The sequence below is a fragment of the Anopheles coluzzii genome, chromosome 2, assembly GCF_943734685.1.
Source record: "Anopheles coluzzii chromosome 2, AcolN3, whole genome shotgun sequence".
Classification (NCBI taxonomy): Eukaryota; Metazoa; Arthropoda; class Insecta; order Diptera; family Culicidae; genus Anopheles; species Anopheles coluzzii.
The window spans coordinates 57,177,046-57,191,050 of record NC_064670.1 but is presented as its reverse complement, the minus strand read 5'-3'; the positions used below and the strand labels follow the sequence as shown (position 1 = coordinate 57,191,050).

The window sequence follows — 14,005 nt, the reverse complement described above, 5'->3', positions numbered from 1 at the left end:
TCCGATCGGTTAATATTTTCCACCGTTGGATAATTTTCTCCACTGGTGGATAATTCTTTCCGATTCGAGTAGCCATTGGTTTTTCCTATTTGTCAATCACACTTTTGTTTACATTTAGAGGTGTTGTTTGGCGGAATGGTTAAAATCAATGTGTATGAATACCAGGTGATCTCAAAGACTGTTTTTTATGACCAAATTTGAACGTCACTTTTTGACAGCATGGGTGAAAACTTTTCCCCAAACAAGCTTTCTGGCGACTTGCCGAATACACAAACAATCGTAGCATCTTCGTTATTTGCACTGAAATACCTTAAAAAAAACACACAAAATATTTCTTATTGTAAGCTAAACCAAATCTGAACTAATTAAAATCCATGATTGGATCAAAATAATGCCGCGGATGAGGACACCAATGTGTACTACATATGTGTTGCTATGAATAAAGCGAACGGTTCCTATGGAAATTCATTTTACCCATTCTGTCAAAAGAAGCTTTTTTTGATTCCGAAATTAGTTGTCAATTTGTATGGGACGAGACCACCTTCATACACTTTGATTAAAATAGTAAATTTGGCTTGTTTATGGACCATCTAGTGAAGAATCCACACCAGAAGTGGCCTTAGACAGTACCGACTCTAGGCGTGTTCAAACAATCTGGGTAAAGTGTGAAACGGGTGGTTGCCTGAACAAGTCTAGATGATCCAAAATCGTATGAACTGGAGGACGAGGTTTGAATCCTTTCTGAACTTGCCGCCTTCTCTGACCCTTGTGCTGTGCCATGTACCATGTGCGCCCATCAACTCCAGTATAATTATTTCGTGCAATAAGGAGTGTCCAAAGCCGCTCACAGTCTCTCGCCCTCGCCAGTCCACTATCCTGTTCTTAATTGATGACACCTCCAAATCATTTGGCCACTTAAATTTAAACCTAATCAGGCTCATTGGGTAAAATTATAGCCTCCTCGACCCAAAACATTTTTGACAGATAAATTATACCAGCATTTAGCTTCCACCCGTCACCGCTAGATGGTCAAAAATTGCACTATGGAGTACGATCAATGTAGTCCGGCCTTCAGAAGCGTTTTTCATCCAGCCATTTTCCTGGCCCTTCATAAATATGTCTATCTTTCCAGAAATGTTTCTTTGGCATTAGATATTGTATCATCATCAAATTGATTATTCTATTTCACTAGGCATCTAGGCACAGGGCCGGTCTGGTGATACAGTTGTCAATTCGTACGACTTAACAACATGCCCGTCATGGGTTCAAAAATCGATACTGGTTGCAAGAATTTTAGCTGCATTTTCGATGTATTTATAAAATTACTACCAATGAACAACTCTGACACTCTGAAAAAATGGCTGACTGAATTAACTCCATCTCCAAAATGTTTGAAACTAATTGGATTTGTGTGGAGCTTGGATTGGTATTTTCATCTTTTATATAACTTTGCGGCACCATGGCAGTTCCCTAGCCCAGTGCTATCTAAAGGCCGAGGGACACTGTCCGTACTCGCTAGTCTAATTTTGATTTTCACTAGCGCATCTGGCGGCGACTAGTGGAAGTATTTTTTTTATCATCGAGGGAATGGTCATGCCGGATCTCAAAATTAAGTAGTTTTTCCATCGTTTTTTGTCATGAAAATGGATGCAATGCATGCAGAACATGTGTATCTACATTTTACAAAACGTTTCTTGTCCGATTTTAGAAAAAAAAACATGAAAAAATAACATATTTTCTTCAGCCGCTCCAAATTGTTGGGCAAAATGCTTCGGTCAGCCGCCGCCAGATGCGCTAGTGAAAATTACAAAAAATTAGCGAAATTACACTAGCGCGTACGGACAATGCACCCCGGCCTTAACGGTTATAAGCACAGCAATTCAAAAAATATACCAATTCCGTCTCAATGACAACTTTTAACTGTCAAAATCAAAATCGTCGTATCTGCGAATCGTCGTAACTCGAGGGGGTCGTAACTCGGGGGACGCCTGTAGTAATTATTCTATCTAAATAATGAACGACGGCATTGAGGCAATTAGGTCTTTAATGGTAGATAAGACAATAAATTTCCACTTCTCATTCATTTCTGATACTTCCAAAAGTTTAAGTAACTCTAAAATTATGATCCTACTTTTGGTGGAACCTTCTACCAACGGTATTGGGCTGATTTAGACCGTAGAGCGCTCGGCCTAGGCTATGCAATACGCAGATGACCACCCAAACATCTTCTACTTCTTTGGCACAACAACCGCTGTCGGTCAAAGCCTGCCTGTACCCACTAGTGAAGTGAGCTTGGCTTTCAGTGACTTATTGCTACCATAGCCTGATAGTCTGTCCTATATATGGGGCCACGGTCTATTCGGGACTTGAACCCATGACGGGTATGTTGTTAAGTCGTACGAGTTGACGACTGTATCACCAGACCGACCAAAACTAGGCGATGGATTTCTATTAGCTGATATCAAATGGTTTAAGAACCATATTGGTCAATATTGACATGCTACGTGGTCATTTTGCTATAAAATGAAGACAGTCCGACTTTCAGTGTCCGGGATAAATTTTATACCTTTTCTCACATTTATGAATGGTGTTCCGAGATTTTAAAAGTTATCGGTCTGATTTTGAAAGTTATGATCGCATGTGCACAGCTAAAGAGTGTCCTCAAAAACGTGTAAAGAAAGTTTTCCGAAAAGTGGTCAATGGAACCATATTGCTGAAAAGTAAAATAGAAGGTGAAAATATGAGCTGTCCGACTTATGTCTTAAAGCCGGGGGACATTGCCCGTACTCGCTAGTGTAATTTCTATTTTCACTAGCGCATCTGGCGGCGGCTGATCGAAGCATTTTGCCAAACAATTCGGAGCCGCTGCAGAAAATATGTAATTTTTCCATAATTTTACATAATTCGAACTGGAAAGGCTTTGTATATGATAGATGAATATGTTGTGCAAGTATTTCAGCCATTTTCGCATCGAAAAATTATGAAAATAATACTTAATTTTGAGATCCGGCATGACCATTCCTTCGATGATCCTAAAAAAGCTTCCACCAGCCGCCGCTACATGCGCTAGTGAAAATGAAAATTACACTAGCGAGTACGGACAATGACTCCGGACGACTCTGGACAACTCCGACGACTCCGAACGACTCCGAACGACTCCAGACAACTCCAGACGACTCTAAACGACTCCGGACGACTCCGGACGACTCCGAGTGACTCTAGACGACTCCGGACGACTCCGAATCCAGGCAACTCCTGACGACTCCGAACGACTCCGGGCAACTCTGGACGACTTCGGGCGACTCTGGACGACTCCAGACGACTCCGGGCGACTCCAGACGTCTCCGATTCCGGGCGGATCAAATGGTTCCATTTTGCCGGAGTCGTAATCGGACTAACAATAGTCGGAGTCGGATCGGAGTCGTGGGTGCGCTCCATACAGTACATCACTAATCTGAACCAGTTTCTCTCTCTCTCTCTCTTTCTAAATGCCGGTTATACATGAAAATCTTCACTAGCTAACATATACAACTCCTGTCAAAATTGTAGTTATCTCAATTCACGGTACGATGGGTTCCATGGATGAGTGTTCTATCACTTACGGGAATATAGTTTGAAGGGTCTGATGGGTTTTTAGGGGTGCCATAAATGTGGTCCCTAATTTTTTAAAGAAAGGATACGCAACACGCTTTGCGAACTACGTTTTACGTTTTACTAGAGTTCGGTTTATTCGTTTTTTTACTAAGCCGCGGAACGGTGAGTTCGGGAGAGACGCAAAAATTGCTGTTGCTCGATCGAGAGTTACCGGAGAAGAGAATGTATGTATTTGTTAAGCCGGACGGATATGCGCGTGTCGATGTTGAAACGTTTTAGGACGAGAGAGAGCGTGTATGGAGCAAGCCACCGTTTTTATAGCTGCGGTGCAGCATGCTACCACTGTTTGTCCTGCTCTAGCTTTGTGTGCAGTCCCTGCCTAACTAGCCCGTTAAACATTTTGGTCGGTACTTCTAGGTGTGCGCACCAGATAGCGCTCTGGTCGCTACAGGTTCGAAAGAGCTTATATAAATACACCATTAGAGGCACTTGGGACTTGCTTTGTTTTTAAAAAAATGTGCGTATTCTGATGCTATTAAATATCCCCAAAATTATATTGGTTAATCCTGTAACCGGGCCAAAATAACATTTTGAGTCTTGTGATTTATGGTTCATGGGAAGTAATGCTCGTGTTAGCGGGATCGTGGTACATTCGTCAACTCGTACGATTTAACAACATGTCCGTCACGGCTTCAAGGCCCGAATAGTTGATTAGTGGCGCAAAAGTTGAACATTTTCACACATTTTCAGACTTTGGGGTTTGCTGGTTAATACACAAATAACCAGAATATCAAAATACAACATCAAATTATCGCATACTTCACTACACACATTATTAGGGTACTTTTTCGATATGCTTCTACAATATCAGGCCGATATATTAAATACCCATTTAACATGCTAATGTTAGCCGATGTAATGCTTTAATTATGAGATATCGTTATTAGTCATTCTGTTGAAAAATGAATGCATTTGCACTTCGTGTGCCTATTAAATGACATATGATTAGAATTCAAGTTTCGAAATAGAATACTTGGTTTGCATGAGAGATTTACATACTGGTTTAATGTTTTGCACTCGCATAGCCGAAGAGTATCCTCATAAATGTATGATGTATGATATGTAAGGATTAAAGAACAGTAAAGAAAGCCTCAAAGTAAGCACATATCTGTAGCAATGCATACAAAATCAAAAAAATCGAATTGAGGTGACTGCTATTGAAGGTATAAGTAATTATCATAGTTTGCTTACAATACTTTTAAATTATAATTTTCATTTTCATTTTTATTGAAGTTCATTTACTATTACTTCCTCTATTATTTATATGTCCTCTTACATCTACATAATTGGTACAACAAGGTCCAAGGATATGTCCGTCGTGATATTTGAACCAAGGCACCATATGGTTTAGTGGGTGAAAAAGAAACGAACAGTTGATCGAAAACACAAAATTATCAATATATTTTGTTAACGAAATGGTACAACAAACATGCAGTTACCCTTTTAGACATTCATAAATGAGAATCTAAAATTCAATAAAATCCACAACCACTCCATCCGTCCTGCCTGTCTTATTATGTTTTAATAAGGATAATTTAAGATTAGTTTGGAAATTGGGATGTTATTTCATTCTTTACTAAGCCTGATTCATACTTTACAAGACCCGAACAGAAATAACAGTGCCCAATTGAGGGCTTACGTCACACGAATAAGTATTTACGCTGACTGATAATGCTTTTACGAAATCGGATTGGCTGGCATCCCCTGTATTATTGACTGTATTGCTGCCCGCGACCATACACGAGTTTGACATCACTGGATTAGGGCAGCGATATCTAGATGGCGGATCTTAACAGTTCATATATTTCATAGAACGTTCACACATTTTTACTCTTGCTATAAAAATTTTGATCTTCACGTGAAACTCTACAAACATTATTGTAGAATTTGACTTTTTCGGTAGTTTGTTTTCCAGTTGAATTGAAGTGTGTCTAGCATTCATTTGGGTATTTATGAATATGTATGCATGCGACGAACAACATCCCCGTCATGGTTTAAACCCCCGAATCGCCCGTGCTTCTATACGTAGTCCTTTTCTCATACGGACTATCCTGCTATGGTTAAAAATATGTCACTGAAAGACAAGCCCACTAGTGGTAGCGATCGAACCTGAACAGCAACAGTTATTGTGCCAAAGTAGATCAGGAAGGAAAAGAAAAAAACGATTGTTGAATGAAATGTTGTACAAAGGTGTAACCGTTACGTAGCCACTTGTCTGTAGTCTATGTGCCCACTTTCTTCATTCAGCAATACAACTACTGCACGGTCTTGGCCTGTTGCAAGAGTGTCGAAAACTACACCACCAGACTACATTTTGATCTATCATTTTAAGCCTAAGGCGGAGAATGAAGCCTTTAATGTAGTCGGTGGCTCGAGAATTAAGGCTAAATGTTAAATTTACACGCTATGGCCCTGCGCGGTCGCTTAGTCTTGATCCGCCTTAAACCTCCGGGAACTTCTACCAGCAACCTGGAGTCATTCGGATCGACCGCAAGGTTTAGTAGGTACAATAAAACATAAGCGCCTCCAAGGTCGGGTTTTAAAAATGTCTAAAACAGTTTTAGTTTAGTTTAGTGTCTATTGTTCGATGGACTATAGAGCCCTATCGAGTCAATTTTTTTTAAAATATACATTAGATAACGAACAGAACATTTATATATTGTTATTGTTGGACGCATTTTGAACACTTAAACGTGAAGTCTGTTTTGCTGAAGTCATTCCAGGCTCATAGATATCGTTAGCTGAATTTAGTAGACGGCACATACAAAGAAGGGGGTTGCGAGAGCCAAAGGTTGTTCGAGGTTCGGCGACTGCCAGCATTGACCGGCGACGGAGTATTCTGGCAGGAACAAAGAGGTGAATCCTTCAAAGCAGCTCAGGACAGTCGATGGTTCCGTTTAAGATTCCCGTGATAAATGTCAGTGTGGCGTGCTCAACACGTTCAGCGAGGGACGGGAACCCAAGCAGCAAACACCTAGTTCTACAGTCGAGACGACGCGGCCAATCACGAAGAGCGAAGCGCGTTGCCTTCCGTTTGATGGACTCTAGCCGCGCAAGTACCCTATTAAATGAGGCCCACCAAACAATGCTAGCGTATTCCATCAGTAATCTGATAAGTACGCGATACAGTGGCTGGTATTATTGAATCCGTTCGTAGCGGTGGCGTACATCCCGACACTCATTTTCCTACCGTACTAGATGGTTGCTACAGTTATTCACCGCGGCGTTGTAGGACAGGGCTCAAGAAATGTGTTGCCATCCCTAGAATTTAATGTGAGCGCCGTACGTTCCCGCTTCGAACGGATTCAATAATACCAGCCAGTGTCATGAAACACATAGAATCACGAAGCTCGCGCGTCATGTTTATGATCAAGCCAAGTAGCCGATTGCCACTAGCGACTACTTGGTCAATCTGTTCTTCGAAGGAGAATTTAGTATCTAGGAGGACTCCTAGAGCCTTTACGCAGTTCACTCTTTCAAGGTTATGACCTTCAAGCGTATAATTAAATAGCGCTGGAGCTCTTGAACGGCTGAATGAGATTACGGCGCATTAATCAATACAGACGCTTAGTGCGTTACGCTTGCACCATGAGACAAACTCAGTCAGGCTGGCTTGAAGTTGAAGATGGTCCTTGGGCTCACGGATTTGGCATTATATTTTGCATCATCTGCGTAGAGTAGACAACTATTATCCGGGAGTACCGTGCACAAGATGTTTATGTAGAGCAGAAACAACAGAGGCCCCAGGCTGCTGCCCTGGGGTACGCAGGAAGAGCCGACAATAGATTTAGACAGCTTAATCTAACTGCTGATGATCGACCACATAGATACGATTTCATCCATTTAACCAAAGGTGGTGATAATCCGAGTCGATCAAGTTTTACCAGACGAATATTGTGGGACACGCTATCAAAAGCCGCCTTAATATCCCTGTAAATGGCATCAACTTGCATACCATCATCAATAAACTTATAACAGTCGCTAACGAATTGCATCAGATTTGTCGTAGTTGATCTCTTGGGCATAAATCCGTATTGGTTAATGCCGATGTATTTGCCGGCAGATGCTATTACTGGTTGATAGATGAGGAGCTCGAACACTTTGGCGCAGGCAGCCTCGCAGTAGTAGCAGGCAGTAATACCTCGATAGCTCAATGCTTCGTTTTTGCAACCCTTTTTGTGGATGGGTGTTAACCACAAGACCTTCCACAGCGATGAAAACGTTCCTTGTGCGCAGAGATTCGTAAAAAATCTCAGTCAAAACAGGAGCTACCGATAGAGCACAACGCTTGAGAATTGTCGCTGGGATACCATCTGAACCCTCGGAGTAAGACGACTTGAGACGCTCGATTTTTGGGTAACCAGGGTGTCGGTGACGACAGGTAGAGTTACATGAATTGCATCTACAGAAGTATTCACGAGTCCAGAGACAACAGCCTCCGGATGTGTGATGTGTGAAATGAAGCTATCCTCGAAACGCGTGGCGAACAACTATCATTTTCCTAAGATTGGTGTTCAAAAATACATCATTAATACAAGAACAGGATTACAGTACAGTAAGATACTTCATTAAGTAAATCATTAATTTCATATTGTCCATTTTGATCATTTTGCTGGCAGTTTTTACAGTCTGTTTGATGTGTGTTACTAACAAAGTAGGCACTGGAGAAGTATAGAATATGGTTTCGACTGGCTCACAAATTTTTATTTTTCTCTCAAGTGATTGGATTATTTATAGTGAAATTGGTGATATTTGACACCAGCATTGTCGTTTTGTGTATCGACATATGCATTGTTGTGTTCTGATCAAGTTATAAATGAATATTCAGCAAAATCAAAAGTGTATTATTGTTTCAAGTTTCGGCAGGAGCCCAAAGCTCCTTGACAAATTGATCTGTCTCAAATCAACATTTACCGTGTACTTATTTTCGGAAGAATTTAAAGTGAATAATTACTTGTGTTTCGTGATTTTAAAATTCCAAACAAGTTACAATAAATTCTACTTTTAAATTGACATTTTCATTTTCCGTTTTATGTTCATTCATCTACTATTATGTCCTCTATTACCTACATGTCCTCTTACTTCTACATAATTTTTCATAAAAACCACACATTCATTGTTTTCCTGCTCTGGTTCTCTTAATTACGAAACATAACGAACTATGGACTAACAGTAAATCTGCGCAATCTGCTAAATTATAATATCAGTATATCATATTTAACCTTTATATATCAAGACTAACTGCGGAAAGAACGGTACATGACTTAATATAAGAAGAAAAAAATACATTGCATGTGCTACCATCAAACAAGACTGCGTAAAAATGTTTTCATCATATTAAAACTTGAACTGAAATCGACATTATTTCCTAAAACACAATAAACATTAACCATTTTACCCAAAGGATCATTACTTCCAAAAGTTGTTGATCTGAAGTCCGTGCTCAAAAGAGCCCTGGGTCTCAAAACCCTACTAGGTGCCTAAAAGTTTACCTTTTCAAGAACTGACGGGGCGTCGATAGAACCGCAAAAAAGGTAGTGAAAAATAGGCACTGTGCCGCCATTCTCCTATGTTCAAGAGGCTCAAGTCTACATAAAAGACACCTAAATGTGTTTAAAATTTTCCACGGTTTTACGAGAAAAAGAGAAATGTTAATTTGCTATGAGCCTGAAATCTTAGTAGCAGAATGACTGTTGCGTTTTAATATCCAAATACAGTTCACGGTCGGTAATCCACACTTGGCTGAGAGCGGAATATCAAATGACGTATTAATGTGTTTTTAAGCGTCTTATTTTTGATTGGTTCCATGAGTAAATTATAATATATAATATATTTTAGTGTTTTACAAAGAAAGTACATAATTTAAAAAGTATAAAGGTTAAATGTTTTTAATTTTAATAGGAAAAATACTCCCGTTAAAAGTATTTGGACTGTATTTCGAAATAGAAAAATATCCATTTTCAAACTTTTTTTTTAAATTTTACCTTACCTTTATAAGCCTTAGTTGAGCCGTATTTAACTCATCTATAAAATACTAAAGATACATTCAACATTATGTTCAATTTTTTCTGATATTAGTGATTTGTTCAACCTTCCGCTTCCTGCTCTTTGGACAGTGCTTCTTGGAGAGTATGACCGACGTTCCGAATCTGGTTTTGAGCAACGCATACCAGTAGATAAAATAATTTTACACGAAAAATATCAAAACTTCAAGCACGATCTTGGTAAGTGCATCACTTCATGTACCATAATTTGTGTGAAATGTAATTAGTTCAATTTAACAACATTCGCAATTAAACGTTGTACTGTTTTTTTTAGTATTGCTCAAATTGGGAAAGTCGGCTAACACATCCCCAAACTCACGAATAAGAAAAATATGTCTTCCGTTTGCTGACTTTACGGTTAATAGCATGCCATATGATGTACGACCAACTCAACAACTAAAACAGGATGCCAATTACAAACCGGGATATTACTTCGACGTGGAACAGAGTGACGAATTAGAAACAGACTCTTTGTCACTAGACGAAGAATCAGATGCCGTTTCAGGGCCGGTCCCATTCAGGGATGACAATTTTTTGAGACACTTCAAAAAATTGTTTCAAGACGCATCCTCTGATGACCGAGTTGTACATTCACGGACAGCAAAATACCTGATCAATCAATTGGTAGCGGGGCGGCTGCGATCTCATTTAACCAATCGAACGAGTTCAGATTTAGCAAATGATCAAACGGTGCTGAAGACATCAAACAATGCATTATCGGGTCGATTAAGTGAGTCTAGAAGGTCTTCTAGGCGTCTTTTCTCCGTAGATATGTTCAAAGTAGACAATACCCGTTCGCGGGTAGACAAGAATGGAAAACGATGGATCAACCACCAATTTTCAGGGAACTTCCTCTTTGTGAAAAATGTACCACCCAACCGGCATCATCACCGAGAGAATATCAACAGCAAATTCGGCAACAATAGACGACGAAACGATAAATTTTCTCATGCTCCAGTTTTCTATCGCAAAGATCCTAACTACCGATCTGAGGACGCTATCAATCCCATGCCTCCTGAAGGCAATATTCCGTTCGAAGATTTCGCTTCTGTTGCTCAAACAGATCATGGATCTCCTACAAATGCATTGCCTGATACATCACAGTATGTGGATTGCTTGGCAACAGGTTGGGGGAAATCTACAATCGATGATGAACTAACAGATGTGTTATTGCAAACACGGGCACCAATTCAAAGCACTAAGAAGTAATTACCCTGATCTTATATCTTTAACAAACTCAAAATTATGTTGATTTTTATATTATTTAACATATAATGCATTTCAATAGGTGTGAAGAAGCATATGGAGATTTTATCAAACTACATCGTGGTCATCTTTGCGCTGGAAACCTAGATGGAGCTGGCGGAACATGTGTGGTATGTATACGTTTAACAAAAACTGAATTGCATTTGCGTTGAATTAAGGATCAGCATTTGTTAAACTTACTGGAGACTTCACATAGGAAATAATTTAATAAAACTTACTTTTTATAGTTAGTCAGTTAGTAATCGTCATTTGTAAAGATATAAAAAATGACATTATTTTCATCATTTTCATCCATAGGGAGACTCTGGAGGTCCATTACAATGTCGTATCAGCAAGCGAGGTCCGTGGGTACTGGTTGGAATAACATCATTTGGATCCGGATGCGCGTTCAAAAATTATCCTGATGTATACACAAAAATTTCATTCTACCGTCAATGGATAGTCGACACTATCCAAAACAATTAAACTGCGCACTTTTAAATTTAAATGTAAAGAAGCAAATCGATTGTGATATTATTTTAGATACGTTATGATGTAGATTGGTGTAAATTGAGAGATTCATAAGTTCATAATAATCTAATATATAAATTCAACAGAAAACCATTTAGTGCAACGTACAAATTGTTAATTTTTTAACAGCTCGCCCCTTAGAGCTAAAAAAACTTTGCTGGAAATTTCATACCGTCGTACTCTTCCAAATTAAGTTGTCATTATATACATTGATGAACTTACCATAATATGACCATTATTTTCTCGACAAACTTCCCGTATATATTATTTATAGACTTGAGACTTTCACAATGCTGGAAATCACATACGCATTTTGTTCTTAAACACAACTTTTCTCTGGATTTACTGGCTGCAAAAAAATAAAAAATAAACTCGACTTTCGCATTAATACACAATTTAGCGTCTAGCTGCATTTTGCGATACTCGCTACTTAATAATTTGCAATTCAAATTATTAGAATTTGTGAAATAGCTCCTTACATTTTTCTCACCTTATACTATTATTTTATCGAATATACATTCTTCTTAATTTCATAAAAAATCGCTTGTTTCATATGATCTATTTCAAGAATTTTTTTGCTACTTTTGAAAACGAAAACGAAAAATAAAAAAGCCTGTTTATTATTTTTACGAGTGCGACGATAATACACTGTTGCTTTTTACAAGCACAGCGATAGTCAAAGAGCTTTTTCAGTCATCAATTTGTGTAACATAACATTACTTGTTTGTTAAGCATTTTGATAGTTAGCATTTGTACGTTTTTTTATAATATTTCTACTGTATTCTAAAACATCACCAACAATTTTAACGGGGGCAGGAGAAAGGGGTAATCAAGAAGCGATATTGCTCTTGCTTTATTTTTTTGACTGATCACACTTTTTTGTCCTCTGTTTTTGTCCTCAACCCTTTCACGACCAAGGGAAATATTTTTCCATCCACAAAAATCGTTTCCAATCGTTCATTTATAAGAAAAACAATACTTTTTAAACGAGACTTCAGAATTAAATGTATATCAAAGGTGGCAAATGTCTTCTTGAACGAATAAATAAAGAAGAACTGTAAAACAAATTTAACCAAAACCAAACAATTCCAGGGATGAGCTAGTAATATTTTGGATGTATATTAGGTTTGAATAAATCAAATAACTGTGTTTTATCACGTGTTTTTATTTGGATGGTTAGTATAATTGTATAGTATAATTATGATCATTACAGGATAAACTGCAGAATATTAGTACAACTAGTTAATTTGACCCAGTAACAGGATTAGGCAATGTAATTTTGGAGATAATTAATAGATTCAGAATTCAGGCACAGGATTCAGGCACAGGCTAGGTTGTTTGTAAAAACAACGCAAATCCCAAGTGCCTCTTATCTAAACTGTCGCTACTGAAGATTCAAATCGCTGCTGAAAATTCTTACAAGGTTTCCCAAGATTTATTGGTTGGTTCCCATATTTTTTTGGTGTGTTCTTACGATTCTTTTCCGATTACCAGAATTTTTTGGTTCAATTGTATTGAGATCCAATCGGACGATACCAATAAATTATGGGAACGAACCAAAAATCTATGGAATATGATGACTAAGTCATGAGACGAGCCCACAAAATTATGGGAACTGATCAATAAATCGTGGGAAGTCCTGCATGAGTAACAGGTGGTTAAAGAGAGACCCTGGTTCCAACCTCAATAAATAAATAAATAAATAAATAACCTCATACAGATCCGTGTGATGTTGTTAAACCCATGTCGTTCCTGGAACTTTTACATAACCCGCACCAAAGCAGAAACTGTTTCCAGATCTTAGAGTTGGCCAATCACTTACATAAGCCATTACATCTCGAACCCATACCTGCCATGGGCATGATCCTGTTCCCATACCGTTTCCATAACTATACCAGAAATATCACTGAACCCATGCCAGTCCTGGAACTGATTCCGAACTCATACTGTTACTGGAATGTGTTATCCAGATTGCTTATCCTTGTTGTAAATGATTTCGATACCGTGCCAATTCTGGAAAAGACCTGACCTGTCTCAGTCTAGATCCGTCAAGGAACTCTCGAGCCCAGTGATTTTCCGTTTTGTTTATATATCAAGAGGCACACAGTATTGTTTTTACCATGTAACATGTGTAGAAATGTTGCCACGCCAGGTTCATACATCCGGACTTACAGTGGCGGCAACGTAAAGTTGAACGCCTCATATTTTCAATTATCCTCTGAGTCTGCGGCATTTTGAATAGCTCTTCGAACATTACTTTGTTATCTGGAAAATCTCAGACAATCTCAGACATGCCTAAATATTAAAAAAGGCTTGAACCTATGAGGGCCCCTGAAACTCGGGAAATCTACATTCCTTAGCAAAATGACCACAACTTTGTTCGAAGCGGACTTGATCGTTCAGTCGGTCATACCAGTACGCTTGTAAACGTCAAAGTGAGAGGACGTGTTTTGACCAATTTGCAAGCCATCATGAGCAAGTTTCAGCGGTACAGAAGTAACACCTTCCGTATCGATTATTCGGAAGCTCCT

General features: G+C 38.8%; 1 protein-coding gene across 2 annotated transcripts in view; it reads left to right on the top strand.

Annotated features, from left to right (window-relative positions):
• LOC120951931 (uncharacterized) overlaps positions 1–13,189 on the top strand; it is a 30,749-nt gene extending 17,560 nt beyond the window's left edge. For both annotated transcript variants that reach the window (XM_040370943.2, XM_040370942.2), the window contains 4 exons: positions 9,733–9,878; positions 9,973–10,903; positions 10,987–11,074; positions 11,262–13,189. In XM_040370943.2, coding sequence (XP_040226877.2) covers positions 9,733–9,878; positions 9,973–10,903; positions 10,987–11,074; positions 11,262–11,429 — 1,333 coding nt within the window. In that variant the 3' untranslated portion in view covers positions 11,430–13,189. The remainder of the gene's footprint in view (positions 1–9,732; positions 9,879–9,972; positions 10,904–10,986; positions 11,075–11,261) is intronic.
• Positions 13,190–14,005: the final 816 nt, after the last annotated feature.